This window comes from Balaenoptera physalus, assembly GCF_965194825.1.
Source record: "Balaenoptera physalus genome assembly, chromosome: 8".
In the NCBI taxonomy this organism is placed as follows: Eukaryota; Metazoa; Chordata; class Mammalia; order Artiodactyla; family Balaenopteridae; genus Balaenoptera; species Balaenoptera physalus.
Genome location: NC_138887.1, coordinates 118,106,760 through 118,123,191, shown reverse-complemented (window position 1 = coordinate 118,123,191; position 16,432 = coordinate 118,106,760). Strand labels below are relative to the sequence as shown.

The window sequence follows — 16,432 nt, the reverse complement described above, 5'->3', positions numbered from 1 at the left end:
TATATATATATATATATATATATATATATATATATATATATCTCCCAGCATATAATGTCAGTTGCAATAATTATCATTAAAATTGTAATTTTAATCTTAATTATTATTTTGGGAAGTCCTACAAGGACAGAGAGCTCATCTATCTTATTCACTGTGAAATATTCAGTTCTTGCACAGAGCTGGCCCGGAAATAACCTGAAAGTCCAACAACAAAGAGATGGGTGAATTTGTCGCGTATGCCCATACCATGGACCACATTACGTCCACCGAACAGAACAAGGTAGATCTATGTGTACTGACTTGTGCAGTGTGCACAATGCACCATTAATGGCAATCATCACACAGATACTGAGCTCCATCACTGAATTCTGCAGGTGTTATTCTGTTTAGTGTTATCCATGAAGGAGTGATTTCTGCCTCCCGGTAGGAGTCCAAAATTGGGTAGTGCTGGATCCCAGGCTGGGGAGAAGAGGCTGAGTCAGGAAAGAAGCTGCAAGAGACAAGCCCAGCTCCGTAACACTTCAGGGAAGGCCGGGGACACCCGCGCGGTGTCCAGAACCTCTGCTGGTGCTGCACCTACTCACAAGTGTTAGCAGTTCCCTGGGAGACAGATTGTGGGCACCAACCTGAGCTAGGCTCCAGGGTGCATTTTTGTTGTGACTTATCTAGCTAATTTTTCCCTTCATTTGATGCATGATGCATTCAAAAGAATACAGATATGAGCTTAACATTTTTTTAAGAATTATCTTACCATGTGGACGGTCCTCCCTCTGAGATGTAGCTTCATTCTCTCTCAGGTCTTCAGGTTAATATACAGTATCTCCCTGGGTTGAAGAGGTACCACTGAACTATGACGTATACCCAGAAAGGATATTGACAGGGAAGCTCTTGAACAAATACATTTATACAAGATTCTCTAACACTACAATAGTCCTACCTCAGTGTAAAATAATTACAAAATAATTTAAAAGAAACAGAACCCCAGTATCTAACACATATTTTTTCTGTATATTCCTTTCTAGTCTTTGTACATATGCTTACATATTTGTAAATAGTTGTATGTGTATATATACAACTTTGCGTGATAATTTGATTAAAATATTTGTGTGAAAAAAGAATTTTCTTACCATGTGGACGGTCCTCCTCTGAGATGTAGCTTCATTCACACAATCCTAGAAAGAAAATAAAGGAGAATATGATGCACACAGATCTAAAATCTCAGCTTTTCACAAAGTGAAGGAATGGAGACACAAGTATATAATTCAGAGTAATTCGATGATTAGGATGTGGTCAAATGAAGGTCATGGTCACGGTCGCTGCTGGCATGTGTAGTCCTGTCCATGATGAAGTTGACCTTGAGACCCCGCTGCTGCTGCCAACAGGTTTCCCAGAAGTAAGAAGGTGGGTTTTGCTCTCACTCAGAGAAGCCCCACAAATGCCATCTAACCCAGGCATTGTTCCTGAAGCACTTTCTAACTTTACTCCTCCGCAGTCCCCAGTAGTAATAGTAATTCTTTCCAGAGTCTCCAGAGTTCCAGCTATTCCTGGAGAAAATCCAGAAGCTTAAGAAAAGCTTCTGGACTCCCTGGAAGAAGAAACTAGTCAAGTGATGGCTGTGTGGTGCATCTGAGGGACGGGGAAGGGAGGAGATTGGAAATCAAGCTCCCCATGCATCTCCAATGTCTTCTTCCCTTACTGCACCCCCAATATAGAGATGAAGCTTCTTCTAACATGAGATCCAGTAAAATTTGGAACCTTCCGCATCCAGATGGGCAAATGAAGACAATGAAGGATGAAGGGCCAAACACATAATTAACATCCCCTTCACCTGCCTGGGGAAGCCTCACTCCCAACATTTAAATTGGCATGAAATCAGAAGTTTTAAAATCAACTAAAATATCACTCCGGCTATTGTGCGTGAAATGGATGGGGGTGGGGAGGGTAAGGCACAAGAAGGAATGAGGGGAAAATTGTTATGCAAATATGTGTAAAATAGTACGGGCAAGAAAAGAGGCTGGCCTGGACCAGACGGTGGTAGTGGAGACAGAGAGAAGCAGGCGGATTCCAGGTGCCTTAATCACACAAGACGATGATCTCCTGGAAACCAGATGCAAGCTGGCGGTGGTATCAAAGCTGACATCTGGGCTTAGGTTTGAAGAGCATGATAAGCCGGACAGCCATGGACAGAGCTGAGAGGAAAACTGAAGTCTCAGAGATTCAAGAGGGAAAAACAAAAGTCTGGACATGTTAACTCTGAGATTCTTTAAGAGAGCGATGTCAAATAGCAATTGGATGGACAAAGGAGTCGGAACTCAAGAGGAAAGACCTGGACTGGAGTTACTAATTTGAAAACTATTAGCAACAGATGAAGCTCAAAGCGGTAAAAACGTGGAATCACCTGAGGACACAAGTATAGCGAAGGGAGGAAGGACGAGGTCCAAGCCCTGAAGATGCCAGCTGTCAGGTCATTAGAGGAGGACTCAGCATTCTCTGGAGGAGCAAGCGAGGACGAAAAAGCAAGAAGAGGAGAGTTTTACTGAAGCCAAGGGAAGAGAGGGTCTAATGAGTCATTTATGTGTCCAATGCTATGAGGGGTAAAGTCAGATAAGCTCTTAAACATATCCAATAATTTGCCAATAAAGTATAACACTCAAAGTAACCTCATCTTTCCAGTTTACGGATAAATATCCCTTTAAACAAAGCCTATGCAACATTTCACTTATTTGTGCCTTTATCCCGCTAGCTCTAACAACAGAGACCCCTGGAGACCTTCACAAGAATCCTCACCTGGAATCTACTGTCTTCGTTTCTGAAGCTCACCCAGTATGGTCCTTGGTTCTCATCCACCAAACACTTGACCTTGCAGAGGAGGTCCTTCACCTGGGCGTCCCGCTCATCCTCGCTTGCCTTGTTGTTGAAAGCGCAGTATCGGCCGCCATAGTTTTGAACCAAGTCCCTAACAGACTCGTCACTTTCAATGTAATCTTCCAGCAAGCCATCCATCAAATCATCCTTCCAAGTAAAGACTATAATGATGTGCTTCCTGGCTTTAGCTCCAAACACCTTCTGGATGCCCTTGATTGTTTCTCTGTCCTCCACCTTATAATGGCCGATGGGAATTACCAGAAGCAAGGCGTCGAGGCTGGGAGCCGAGAGCTCCAGGCAGCGCTCAATGTAGCCTTCCTTGTCATTGGCACAAGCTATTGAGGAGAAAAGGTCAGGGGTGTCGATGACCACAACCTCCCTCCCCTGCGTGGCCCCACTCTCTCTCTGGCACGTTTTAGTCACCATCTGCTCACTGAACCTGGACTTGAACACAGCTTTGCCCAGAATGGTGTTTCCTGTGGCACTTTTCCCTGCGCCACGTTTCCCTAAAAGAAGAAGCCTCAGTTCCGACATGGCGCAGCCCAGCTCTGACTCTCTCTCCTGACACAGGTTTCCGCTGGTTCTGTTGGGACGAAAAGCAACACAACAATGTTCAACTCACAAGCAGAGTGGATAGAGGAACAACAAGAAAGTACTTTGTTTCTTTTTTTTTTTCAATAGATTGAAGTTTATTTATCATATACGTAAGTCATGTCTGACAACTGAGAAAATGCTACTTACACAAAACACCGCAGATTAAAAATACATGGTATTTGTATTTTTATACAATAATAGGGCCCCAGGATACAAACAAGGAAAATAAAGGATACAAACTTGAAAAATAAAGAAACACAGCTGAAGAAAGTGAAGGAGAAAAGCCCCTTTTCTGCGTAGCTCTTTGAAAGTTCACTCCTCTTTCAAGAAGAGTGTCACTGGAGTGTGAGGAAGGAATCAGAGAAGGTAGCAAAGGAAGCACGTACACCTGCCCTCAAGAAGCTTCACCTCAGAGGAAACGTACGGCTGAGGCAGGGAGAATCTCATCAGGGCCAAGGATGGAGGCCTGGGCTCCTCCCTACAAGCGTCTGGATCTCTGCACAGTGCAACAGGCAAAGCCCAGCTCAGCTCAAAACACGCACCTCCAAGGTTATGCCAAGCCGAGAAGTCCAGTCACTGTCGGGACGAGCCTCTTCTGACCCTGACACACCCCCATATAAAGAAAGCCTCACCCTAACTCCCCATATCCTGACTCTCCTTACTGTCGTCATAGCACTGTTTCTATCTGGTATTATTTATTGTGTCTACTTTTTTCATTTTCTCTTTGCTGTCCTTAGTATGAAACTCTCTAAGAGCAGAGACCATGCCCGTCTTGTTCTGTGTCCCTAAGTCCTAATATTGTGTCTGGCATACAGTAAATGCTCAATAAATGGTGTGAAATGAGTGATGGTGAGAGTGGGGGATGTGAGGAAAGGAAGAAAAATTGTTTTTAGACGTGGAGAGGGAGACTGAAGTGACGTCACTTTGAATAATAAAAGAGAAGTGACTTCATGTTGTTTCCCAACCAAGGGAAGAAGTAGTATATTTTTGTACATTAATTTTTTTTTAAGACACTAGTGAGTAAATAAGGTAAAGGAAGCAGAGATCTCCAGCAGGTCAGAAAAAGGAATTTATTTCCCAAGTACACACTGTTGTTTTATATGGTTCCCCATCATGGTGTGACGAAATGGATGAGCGTTTATTGTACTCCTTCCAGCTAATGACATCATATTGAATCAGAACTAACTCTCTTTCTCTTGCTCTTCCCCCCTCCCCCCCCCCTATACATACAATTGCCCACCTGTATCATTTTCTCCCAAGGGTACAGAAAATACTTTTGAGGACAAAAGGGAACCAAAGCTCTCCCCTCCCTCACTCTCTCCTTGATAACCCACATTTCCCTCATCATCTCCGAGACCACTCTGGAGACCCCAGCAGAGCAAAAGAGAGAAAAAGAAAGAAAGACTGCTTTCCTTTTGCACAGCAAAGGAAACTCTAAACAAGACGAAAAGACAACCCTCAGAATGGGAGAAAATATTTGCAAACGAATCAACGGACAAAGGATTAATCTCCAAAATACATAAACAGTTCATGCAGCTCAATATTAAAAAAACAAACAACCCAATCCAAAAATGGGCGGAAGACCTAAATAGACATTTCTCCAAAGAAGATATACAGATGGCCAAGAAGCACATGAAAAGCTGCTCAACATCACGAATTATTAGAGAAATGCAAATCAAAACTACAATGAGGTATCACCTCACACTGGTCAGAATGGGCATCATCAGAAAATCTATGAACAATAAATGCTGGCGAGGGTGTGGAGAAAAGGAAACCCTCTTGCACTGTTGGTGGGAATGTAAGTTGATATAGCCACTGTGGAGAACAGTATGGAAGTTCCTTAAAAAACTAAAAATAGAATTACCATATGACATAGCAATCCCACTACTGAGCATATACCCAGAGAAAACCATAATTCAAAAAGACACATGCACCCCAATGTTCATTGAAGCACTATTTACAATAGCCAGGTCATGGAAGCAACCTAAATGCCCATCGACGGACGAATGGATAAAGAAGATGTGGTACATATTTACAATGGAATATTACTCAGCCATAAAAAGGAATGAAATTGGGTCATTTGTAGAGACGTGGATGGACCTAGAGACTGTCATACAGAGTGAACTAAGTCAGAAAGAGAAAAACAAATATCGACTATTAATGCATATATGTGGACTCTAGAAAAATGGTACAGATGAACCAGTTTGCAAGGCAGAAATAGAGACACAGATGTACAGAACGAACGTATGGACACAAAGGGGGGAGGGGGGGTGGTGGTGGGATGAATTGGGAGATTGGGATTGACATATATACACTAATACGTATAAAATAGGTAACTAATAAGAACCTGCTGTATTAAAAAATAAATAAAATTCAAGAATTTTTTAAAAACTTAAAAAAAAAAAAAGAAAGAAAGCTTTCTCCAGAACTCTTGCTGAGATTCTAAAGCAGCCTCCACCTTCTTCTCAGGATATAGCCCAAGGGGACGTGGCTTCAGGCATCCAAGCAAAGCTTCTAATGATGTAGGGATTTGTCCCACATCAGGGGCAGTTCAGGTGCACAGAAAAAAGGTGGTCAGAGAAGCTTCCGGAGCCCGGCCTGGAGAGAACTCAGTCCCAGCCCAGCAGGAGGAAGGAAAAGAGTTCATGGGTGAAAGCCCAGGAGGCTTAAATTTAGATAAAATCAGGAAGAGTGTTTTTGGCAAACACTGACCACTTTAAATGCTCAGTTCATGGAATCCTAATTGTGCAAGGGTTGGGAAATATCGGGAGAGTGAATGTGGAAAATCAGTGTCCAAACGGCCAGCTTCCCTGCCCGCTTCTTCTCAAGGAGTCAGGCAGCTCCCGCTGACTTCCCCGAGGTGAGGGTGGGAGTTTGCTTTGTGTCACAGTCGTGAAGTCAGGGGACGCCGGAGGAGCGGGCCTACCCCCCTTTCTCTTCCAGGCCTTCATCTCAGCCCTGGGCGGGGCGAGCAGCCCCCTCCCAGACCCGCCTCTTCCTAGGAAGGCTGCCCACAGGCACGACTCCCCGGGGAGGGGGGGGGGCACCTCTGTGCCCCCCCCCAGGCTGGGGAGACCTGCGCTGGAGCGGGAGGAACATCCCAGAGCCCCTGAAATCAAGCCCTCCAGATGGCTGTCTCCCCGCCCTGCGTCGGCCGCCTTTCCCGTCCTCACGTCCACGTGTCCAGCACAGAGACCACCACCACGCACGCACGTACCTCGGGCCTGTCCCCTGACCTGTCAAGGTCTCAGAACCTCCAGGTTCCGCCTGCATCGCTCGGCTGGGTGAAGCGGCTACTCTATCCCCTGAGGATGGAGCACCGCGCGGGGAGAGGAAATCAGGGGCTGGACCAGCTTCGCAGGGTCGGGATCTTCCTGACATAGTGTTTCTGGGGAGGAAGAGGTTTTTAGAAATAGGTTTCCAGTGCAGTCGGAGGGGAAGTTCAGAAGTGATGCCAGACCACAGGGTGAGAACGTCTGGGGCACGGCGGTCCGAGTCAGGAAGGGACCGCGCCCACCTACCCGGCGCGGCCAAAGGCTGGTGGGAGGGGGAGGGCGGAGGCTCCGCTGGGGCTGAGGGGACCCGGGCTGGGACCCGGGCTGAGCCCCAGCCGAGCTTCGGAAGGGTCCCTCGAGAAGGATCGCTGTGCCGACAGAGAACAATCTGGGGCCTTTCAAGGCTTTGGGCGAGCCGGGGTGGGGGGGGGTGGGGGGGGGTGGGGGGGGTTAGGGCCCGGAGCAGGTGTTTCCGCTCCCAGCAGGTCCCCGCCTTCACCGCTCAGCCCCGCCCTTTCCCGAGACTGGGGTGAAAAGCGAAAGACATAGTTTACCGTCTCCCACCAGCTCCTCGCCCTGCGTCTGCCCTGCAGCAGCCCTTACAGCTTCAGCGCCTCTCCTGCCTTCCAGAGGGCTCTCCCCGAACGCCCCCGCCGGACAAACTCGGGGCCTCGGACCAACGCTGCTTCGCAGGAGAAAGTGTTCTTTCCCGGAGCTAGCCAAACATTTGAAATGCTAGAACTTTGATGCTTTCAAAGAGTTCATAAAACGAAACCCTATTGTGAGCCATAAGCGTTCAAAGCTTCCTTCTAGAGAAGGAAGTGAAACACAGAGAAAGACCTTATTTTATTTTACTGTGCTAAAAAAAAAAAAAAAAAAAAAACCCACACATGTAACATTGAATTGACCATCTTAGCTATCTTTAAATGTACAGCTCAGCAGCTTCAGGTGCATTCTCGACATTGTGCCAAGAGTTCCAGAACTATTCCATCCCCCAGCCTGAAGCTCTGGACCCATTAGATGCTAATCCTCCTCCCCCTCCCCAGCCCCTGGTAACCACCGTCTACTTTCTGTGTCTATGATTTAGATGCTTCCTGTGACTGGAATCAGACAGTGTTTGTCCTCTGTGACTGGCTTTTTTCACTTAGCTTAATGTCCTCTGTGTGAGAGGACTTTCAGTCACGGTGCAGAGGCCCTTGAGCTCACACTGTCACGCCAGGCTGGGTCTATGAAATGTCTGAGGTGGGGCTGAGCCTTCCAGAGACCCCATGGAAGGAGGAGCAGTGGGGGCTGAACTGGGCTTGGAGGGGCTGCTGTGTCTCCTGGGGTCCCGCTCCCCTCTGGTCTTCAAGTTCAGTCTGCTGGCACCGCTACCAAGGGCTGGGGTGACACGGCTACACCTTGGAGGGGAAACCGAAAGAGGGTCTCCCATCCCCCCACCCCCTTAGTAAGGAGGACCAGGTCCCGGAAGAATCCCCACCCTCCATGGGGCACTAGGTCAATTCACATGAAATCAACACATCAAAACCATCAGACAGAAGCCTGCCACATGGCCAGTCGATCATCCCAGCTGTGTCACTCCCAGAAGTGGAGGTCAGGTCAAGGCAGGGTCACAGGCCTGGTGGGATACCATTTCCCCAAAACAGAGAACACAGTAAACTGAGATCAAGAAAAGTTCCCTCCTTCTTAGATGAAATAGGAAGCTTTGGGGAACACTCTGAATAAAACCAAAGCCTCAAATAACTCCTTGATGAGTTAGCAGTTGATTATTTGCTGAGTCGACGATTTTGCAAAATGATCCTCAGCACATCAGCTTTTGGAGAATGGACTTCTGTGGGGAAGGCGGCTGATTCTGGCTGGGCCCCAATCTAGGGAAGTGTGGGGCTTTCCTGCTCCCTAGTGGCTGTGTGGGTAATGACAAGGGCAGCAAAACCACTCCCCAGGTGGCTCTTGCAAGGACTCTGCAGGTAAGACACCCCTCTTTCCCCTCCCCCTCCCAGACTCTCAAAGGGGGCGGGAGGGAGAGGGACTGGACTTCCAGAAAGTACACATGTAACATGTGTACTTCCTCCTGGAAGGCACAAGTTATGCGAGCAAGGAGGAAGCTACCAGGACCCAGCACTGTCTCAAGACACAGAGGTTTAAAGACACATCCCTGGCTCAAGGAGCTCAATCAAATGACGGGAAAAGAGACTAAATCTATGGCTATGAAAAGTGTACATGTGCTGCCATAGAAGCGTGTTCAGGAGGCCATGGGAGCAAAGAGGAAGCCTGTCAACCCCGCAAGATGGAGAAACCACCAAGTGGGAAGCAAACTTATCAACAAACCCATAAACCAGCCCTTTACTGTGCCAGGGACTTTAATGGAGGAGATTAGCGGGCACAGTAGAGGCAGAAGCTACACAGGGGAGCTTAAGCCTACCCGCAGTCCTGAAGGGCAGGTAGAAATTTCCCTGGGAAGGACACTCAGGCAGAGGGAGAGTGGCAAATGCCACAGGCAGTCAGAGTGATGAGAGCAGCTTGGGCATGTGGAGGAAATGGGGTCAGGATGCAGGACCAGTGAGAGGCTACTGCAGTAGTCCAAGCTAGAAACAAGGACATGAACGAAAATAGTGACAGTGAAAGTGGATGTGGAAAAAGGAACAGATTTATGATAGATTTAGGAGCTAGAAACAGCACAAGAATAAAAAAGACTCATTCAGGGTTGCTCTTACAAGTGTTCCAAGTTGTCACATCAAAAGGAGTGCTACTCACAACATAGACATTTCTTATTTCGAAAAAAAAAAAATTTATAAGTTGTTTTATTTCCAAGATAGGACATGTGTGCTTACTACAATTTTGGCAGATGGCGGTAAAAGTGTCTTGTAACTAAATTTGTATATTTTGACAGTTTTCAGATGGAATTAAAAGTCTTATTCAAACAGACTCCTTGTTTGTTACAATATTTATTATTAAGAAATACTATGCAGCCCTGAACCAAGATTGTGAAGTAGAAGGACGTGCTCTCGCTCCCTCTTGCGAGAACACCAAATCACAACTAGCTGCTGGACAATCATCGACAGGAGGACACTGGAACTCACCAAAAAAGATACCCCACATCCGAAGACAAAGGAGAAGCCACAATGAGACGGTAGGAGGGGCACAATCACGGTAAAATCAAATCCCATAACTGCTGGGTGGGTGACTCACAGACTGGAGAACACTTATACAACAGAAGTCCACCCACTGGAGTGAAGGTTCTGAGCCCCATGTCAGGCTTCCCAACCTAGGGGTCCAGCAACGGGAGGAGGAATTCCTAGAGAATCAGACTTTGAAGGCTAGTGGGATTTGATTGCAGGACTTCAACAGGACTGGGGGAAACAGAGACTCCACTCTTGGAGGGCACACACAAAGTAGTGTGCCCATCAGGACCCAGGGGAAGGAGCAGTGACCCCAGGGGAGACTGAACCAGACCTACCTGCTAGTGTTGGAGGGTCTCCTGCAGAGGTGGGGGGTGCCTGTGGCTCACCATGGGGACAAGGACACTGGCAGCAGAAGTTCCGGGAAGTAGTCCTTGGCGTGAGCCCTCCCACAGTCCACCATTAGCCCCACCAAAGAGCCTAGGTAGGCTCCAGTGTTGGGTTGCCTCGGGCCAAACAACCAACAGGGAGGGAACCCAACCCCACCCATCAGCAGTCAAGCGGATTAAAGTTTTACTGAGCTCTGCCCACCAGAGCAACAGTCAGCTCTACCCACCACAGGTCCCTCCCATCAGGAAACTTGCACAAGCCTCTTAGATAGCTGCATCCACCAGAGGGCAGACAGCACAAGCAAGAAGAACTACAATCCTGCAGCCTGTGGAACAAAAACCACATTCACAGAAAGATAGACAAGATGAAAAGGCAGAGGGCTATGTACCAGATGAAGAAACAAGATAAAACCCCAGAAAAACAACTAAATGAAGTGGAGATAGGCAACCTTCCAGAAAAAGAATTCAGAATAATGATAGTGAAAATGATCCAGGACCTCGGAAAAAGAATGGTGGCAAAGATTGAGAAGATGCAAGAAATGTTTCACAAAGACCTAGAAGAATTAAACAACAAACAAACAGGGATGAACAGTACAATAAATGAAATGAAAGCTACACTAGAAGGAATCAATAGCAGAATAACTGAGGCAGAAGAACGGATAAGTGACCTGGAAGACAGAATGGTGGAATTCACTGCTGCAGAACAGAATAAAGAAAAAAGAATGAAAAGAAATGAAGACAGCCTAAGAGACCTCTGGGACAACATTAAACACAACAACATTCACATTATAGGGGTCCCAGGAGGAGAAGAGAGAGAGAAAGGACCCGAGAAAATATTTGAAGAGATTATAGTCGAAAATTTCCCTAACATGGGAAAGGAAATAGCCACCCAAGTCCAGGAAGCACAGCAAGTCCCATACAGGATACACCCAAGGAGAAACACGCCGAGACACATAGTAATCAAATTGGCAAAAATTAAAGACAAAGAAAAATTATTGAAAGCAGCGAGGGAAAAACGACAAACAACATACAAGGGAACTCCCATAAGGTTAACAGCTGATTTCTCAGCAGAAACTCTACAAGCCAGAACGGATTGGCATGATACACTTAAAGTGATGAAAGGAAGAACCTACAACCAAGATTACTCTACCCGGCAAGGATCTCATTCAGATTCGATGGAGGAATCAAAAGCTTTACAGACAAGCAAAAGCTAAAAGAATTCAGCACCACCAAACCAGCTCTATGACAAATGCTAAAGGAACTTCTCTAAGTGGGAAACACAAGAGAAGAAAAGGACCTACAAAAACAAACCCAAAACAATTAAGAAAATGGTCATAGGAACATACATATCGATAATTACCTTAAACATGAATGGATTAAACGCTCCAACCAAAAGACACAGGCTTGCCAAATGGATACAAAAACAAGACCCATATATATGCTGTCTACAAGAGACCCACTTCAGACCTAGGGACACATACAGACTGAAAGTGAGGGGATGGAAAAAGATATTCCATGCAAATGGAAATCAAAAGAAAGCTGGAGTAGCAACACTCATATCAGATAAAATAGACTTTAAAATAAAGAATGTTACGGGAGACAAGGAGGGACACTACATAATGATCAAGGGATCAATCCAAGAAGAAGATATAACAATTATAAATATATATGCACCCAACATAGGAGCACCTCAATACATAGGGCAACTGCTAACAGCTATAAAAGAGGAAATCGACAGTAACACAATAATACTGGGGGACTTTAACACCATACTTACACCAATGGACAGATCACCCAAAATGAAAATAAATAAGGAAACACAAGCTTTAAATGACACAATAGACCAGATAGATTTAATTGATATTTATAGGACATTCCATCCAAAAACAGCAGATTACACTTTCTTCTCAAGTGTGCACGGAACATTCTCCAGGATAGATCACATCTTGGGTCACAAATCAAGCCTCAGTAAATTTAAGAAAATTGAAATCATATCAAGCATCTTTTCTGACCACAACACTATGAGATTAGAAATGAATTACATGGGAAAAAACGTAAAAAAGACAAACACATGGAGGCTAAACAATACGTTACTAAATAACCAAGAGATCACTGAAGAAATCAAAGAGGAAATCAAGAAATACCTAGAGACAAATGACAATGAAAACACAACGATCCAAAACCTATGGGATGCAGCAAAAGCAGTTCTAAGAGGAAAGTTTATAGCTATACAAGCCTACCTCAAGAAACAAGAAAAATCTCAAATAAACAATCTAACCTTACACCTAAAGGAACTACAGAAAGAAGAACAAACAAAACCCAAAGTTAGCAGAAGGAAAGAAATCATAAATATCAGAGCAGAAATAAATTAAATAGCAACAAAGAAAATAATAGCAAAGATCAATAAAACTAAAAGACAGTTCTTTGAGAAGATAAACAAAATTGATAAACCATTAGCCAGACTCATCAAGAAAAAGAGCGGGAGGACTCAAATCAATAAAATTAGAAATGAAAAAGGAGAAGTTACAATAGACACCGCAGAAATACAAAGCATCCTAAGAGACTACTACAAGCAACTCTATGCCAATAAAATGGACAACCTGGAAGAAATGGACAAATTCTTAGAAAGGTATAACTTTCCAAGACTTAACGAGGAAGAAACAGAAAATATGAAAATATGAACAGACCAATCACAAGTAATGAAATTGAAACTGTGATTAAAAATCTTCCAACAAACAAAAGTCCAGGACCAGATGGCTTCACAGGTGAATTCTATCAAACATTTAGAGAAGAGCTAACACCCATCCTTCTCAAACTCTTCCAAAAAATTGCAGAGGAAGGAACACTCCCAAACTCATTCTATGAGACCACCATCACCCTGATACCAAAACCAGACAAAGATACTACAAAAAAAGAAAATTACAGACCAATATCACTGATGAATATGGATGCAAAAATCCTCAACAAAATACTAGCAAACAGAATCCAACAACACATTAAAAGGATCATACACCATGATCAAGTGGGATTTATCCCAGGGATGCAAGGATTCTTCAATATACACAAATGAATCAATGTGATACACCATATTAACAAAATGAAGAATAAAAACCATATGATCATCTCAATAGATGCAGAAGAAGCTTTTGACAAAATTCAACACCCATTTATGATAAAAAACTCTCCAGAAAGTGGGCATAGAGGGAACTTACCTCAACATAATAAAGGCCATATACGACAAACCCACAGCAAACATCATTCTCAATGGTGAAAAACTGAAAGCATTTCCTCTAAGATCAGGAACAAGACAAGGATGTCCATTCTCACCACTATTACTCAACATAGTTTTGGAAGTCCTAGCCACAGCAATCAGAGAAGAAAAAGAAATAAAAGGAATACAAATTGGAAAAGAAGAAGTAAAACTGTCACTGTTTGCAGATGACATGATACTATACATAGAGAATCCTAAAGATGCCACCAGAAAACTATTAGAGCTAATCAATGAATATGGTAAAGTTGCAGGATACAAAATTAATGCACAGAAATCTCTTGCATTCCTATACACTAATGATGAAAAATCTGAAAGAGAAATTAAGGAAACACTCCCATTTACCATTGCAACAAAAAGAATAAAATACCTAGGAATAAACCTACCTAGGGAGACAAAAGACCTGTATGCAGAAAACTATAAGACACTGATGAAAGAAATTAAAGATGATACCAACAGATGGAGAGATAGACCATGTTCTTGGATTGGAAGAATCAACATTGTGAAAATGACTATACTACCCAAAGCAATCTACAGATTCAATGCAATCCCTATCAAATTACCAATGGCATTTTTTACAGAACTAGAACAAAAAATCTTAAAATTTGTATGGAGACACAAAAGACCCTGAATAGCCAAAGCAGTCTTGTGGGGAGAAAACGGAGCTGGAGGAATCAGACTCCCTGACTTCAGACTACACTACAAAGCTACACTAATCAAGACAATATGGTACCGGCATAAAAACAGAAACACAGATCAATGGAACAAGATAGAAAGCCCAGAGATAAACCCACGCACCTATGGTCAACTAAGCTATGACAAAGGAGGCAAGGATGTACAATGGAGAAAAGACAGTCTCTTCAATAAGTGGTGCTGGGAAAACTGGACAGCTACATATAAAAGAATGAAATTAGAACACTCCCTAACACCATACACAAAAATAAACTCGAAATGGATTCGAGACCTAAATGTAAGACCGGACACTATAAAACTCTTAGAGGAAAACATAGGCAGAACACTCTTTGACATAAATCACAGCAAGATCTTTTTTGATCCATCTCCTAGAGTAATGGAAATAAAAACAAAAATAAACAAAAAAATAAATGTGCTGGACCTAATGAAACTTCAAAGCTTTTGCACAGCAAAGGAAACCATAAATAAGACGAAAAGACAGCCCTCAGAATGGGAGAAAATATTTGCAAACAAATCAACGGACAAAGGATTAATCTCCAAAATATATAAACAGCTCATACAGCTCAATATTAAAAAAACAAACAACCCAATCCAAAAATGGGCAGAAGACCTAAATAGACATTTCTCCAAAGAAGACATACAGATGGCCAAGAAGCACATGAAAAGCTGCTCAGCATCACTAATTATTAGAGAAATGCAAATCAAAACTACAATGAGGTACCACCTCACACCAGTTAGAATGGGCATCATCAGAAAATCTACAAACAACAAATGCTGGAGAGGGTGTGGAGAAAAGGAAACCCTCTTGCACTGTCGGTGGGAATGTAAGTTGATACAGCCACTATGGAGAACAGTATGGAGGTTCCTTAAAAAACTAAAAATAAAATTACCATATGATCCAGCAATCCTACTACTGGGCACATACCCAGAGAAAACCATAATTCAAAAAGACACATGCACCCCAGTGTTCATTGAAGCACTATTTTCAATAGCCAGGTCATGGAAGCAACCTAAATGCCCATCGACAGACGAATGGATAAAGAAGATGTGGTACATATATACAATGGAATATTACTCAGCCATAAAAAGGAACGAAATTGGGTCATTTGTTGAGACGTGGATGGATCTAGAGTCTGTCATACAGAGTGAAGTAAGTCAGAAAGAGAAAAACAAATATCGTATATTAACGCATATATGTGGAACCTAGAAAAGTGGTACAGATGAACCGGTTTGCAGGGCAGAAATTGAGACACAGATGTAGAGAACAAACGTAAGGACACTAGAGGGGAAAGCGGTGGGGGGTGGTGGTGGGGGTGGGATGAATTGGGCGACTGGAATTGACATGTATACACTGATGTGTATGAAATTGATGACTAATAAGAACCTGCTGTATTAAAAAAAGAAAGAAAGAAAGAAAAGAAATAATATGCCTATTTATACATTTATTTATTTATTTATTTTTGGCTGCCTTGGGTCATTGTTGCTGCACGCGGGCTTTCTCTAGTTGCAGAGAGCAGGGGCTACTCTTCATTGTGGTGCACGGGCTTGTTGCGGAGCATGGCGTCTAGGCGGGCGGGCTTCAGTAGTTGTGGCTCGCGGGCTCAAGAGCACAGGCTCAGTAGTTGTGGTGCACGGGCTTAGTTGCTCCACAGCATGCGGGATCTTCCTGGACCAGGGCTTGAACCCGTGTCCCCTGCATTGGCAGGCAGATTCTTAACCACTGCGCCACCAGGGAAACCCAATATGCCTCTTTATAAACACTTAACTTGAAGAAGAGATATCATTTTCTCATTCACATAAAGGTTAGTGGTCGCCCCAGGTTGACCGGCTGTGGGATGTCAGGGGTCACAGCACTTTCTAGTGGCCTTTGTGCAGCTGGGGCTGTGAGAGAGCGGGGTTTTCCGGGAAGACAAGGGCCTCAGCTTGGGGACACTGAGTCTGAGGCACTAGAGGCAGGGCAGGCAGAGAAAGCCAAAAGGTCATGACTGATTCCTGTTTCCATGTTATTCACGCCAACCCTCCCGCTGAAAACAACTAAAACAAAACAGGATAAAGATGGGTATGTATGTATAACTGAGTCACTTTGCTGTACAGCAGAAATTAACACAACATTGTAAATCAACTCTACCTGAATAAAATAAATTAAAACAACAACAATAGCAACGGCTGCAGCAGACAAAGGCGACCAGGCCGGGAAGACTGTTCAAGGCTCTGATAACAGGGCAGCGA

The 16,432-nt window shown here is 44.1% G+C and overlaps 1 protein-coding gene across 4 annotated transcripts in view; it reads right to left on the bottom strand.

Moving 5' to 3' along the window:
- GIMAP8 (GTPase, IMAP family member 8) overlaps positions 1 to 16,432 on the bottom strand; it is a 25,230-nt gene continuing 8,798 nt past the window's right edge. The window contains exons 1-4 of one of the 4 annotated variants that reach the window (XM_082473359.1): positions 6,981 to 7,121; positions 6,677 to 6,847; positions 2,788 to 3,448; positions 2 to 1,172 (exon numbers count right to left, since the gene is read on the bottom strand). In XM_082473359.1, the coding sequence (XP_082329485.1) occupies positions 1,038 to 1,172; positions 2,788 to 3,448; positions 6,677 to 6,840 (960 nt within the window). In that variant the 5' untranslated portion in view covers positions 6,841 to 6,847; positions 6,981 to 7,121 and the 3' untranslated portion in view covers positions 2 to 1,037. Of the gene's footprint in view, positions 3,449 to 6,676; positions 6,848 to 6,980; positions 7,122 to 16,432 lie in introns of those variants that run through there. The other 3 variants (XM_082473358.1, XM_082473361.1, XM_082473360.1) reach the window with 3 other exon arrangements.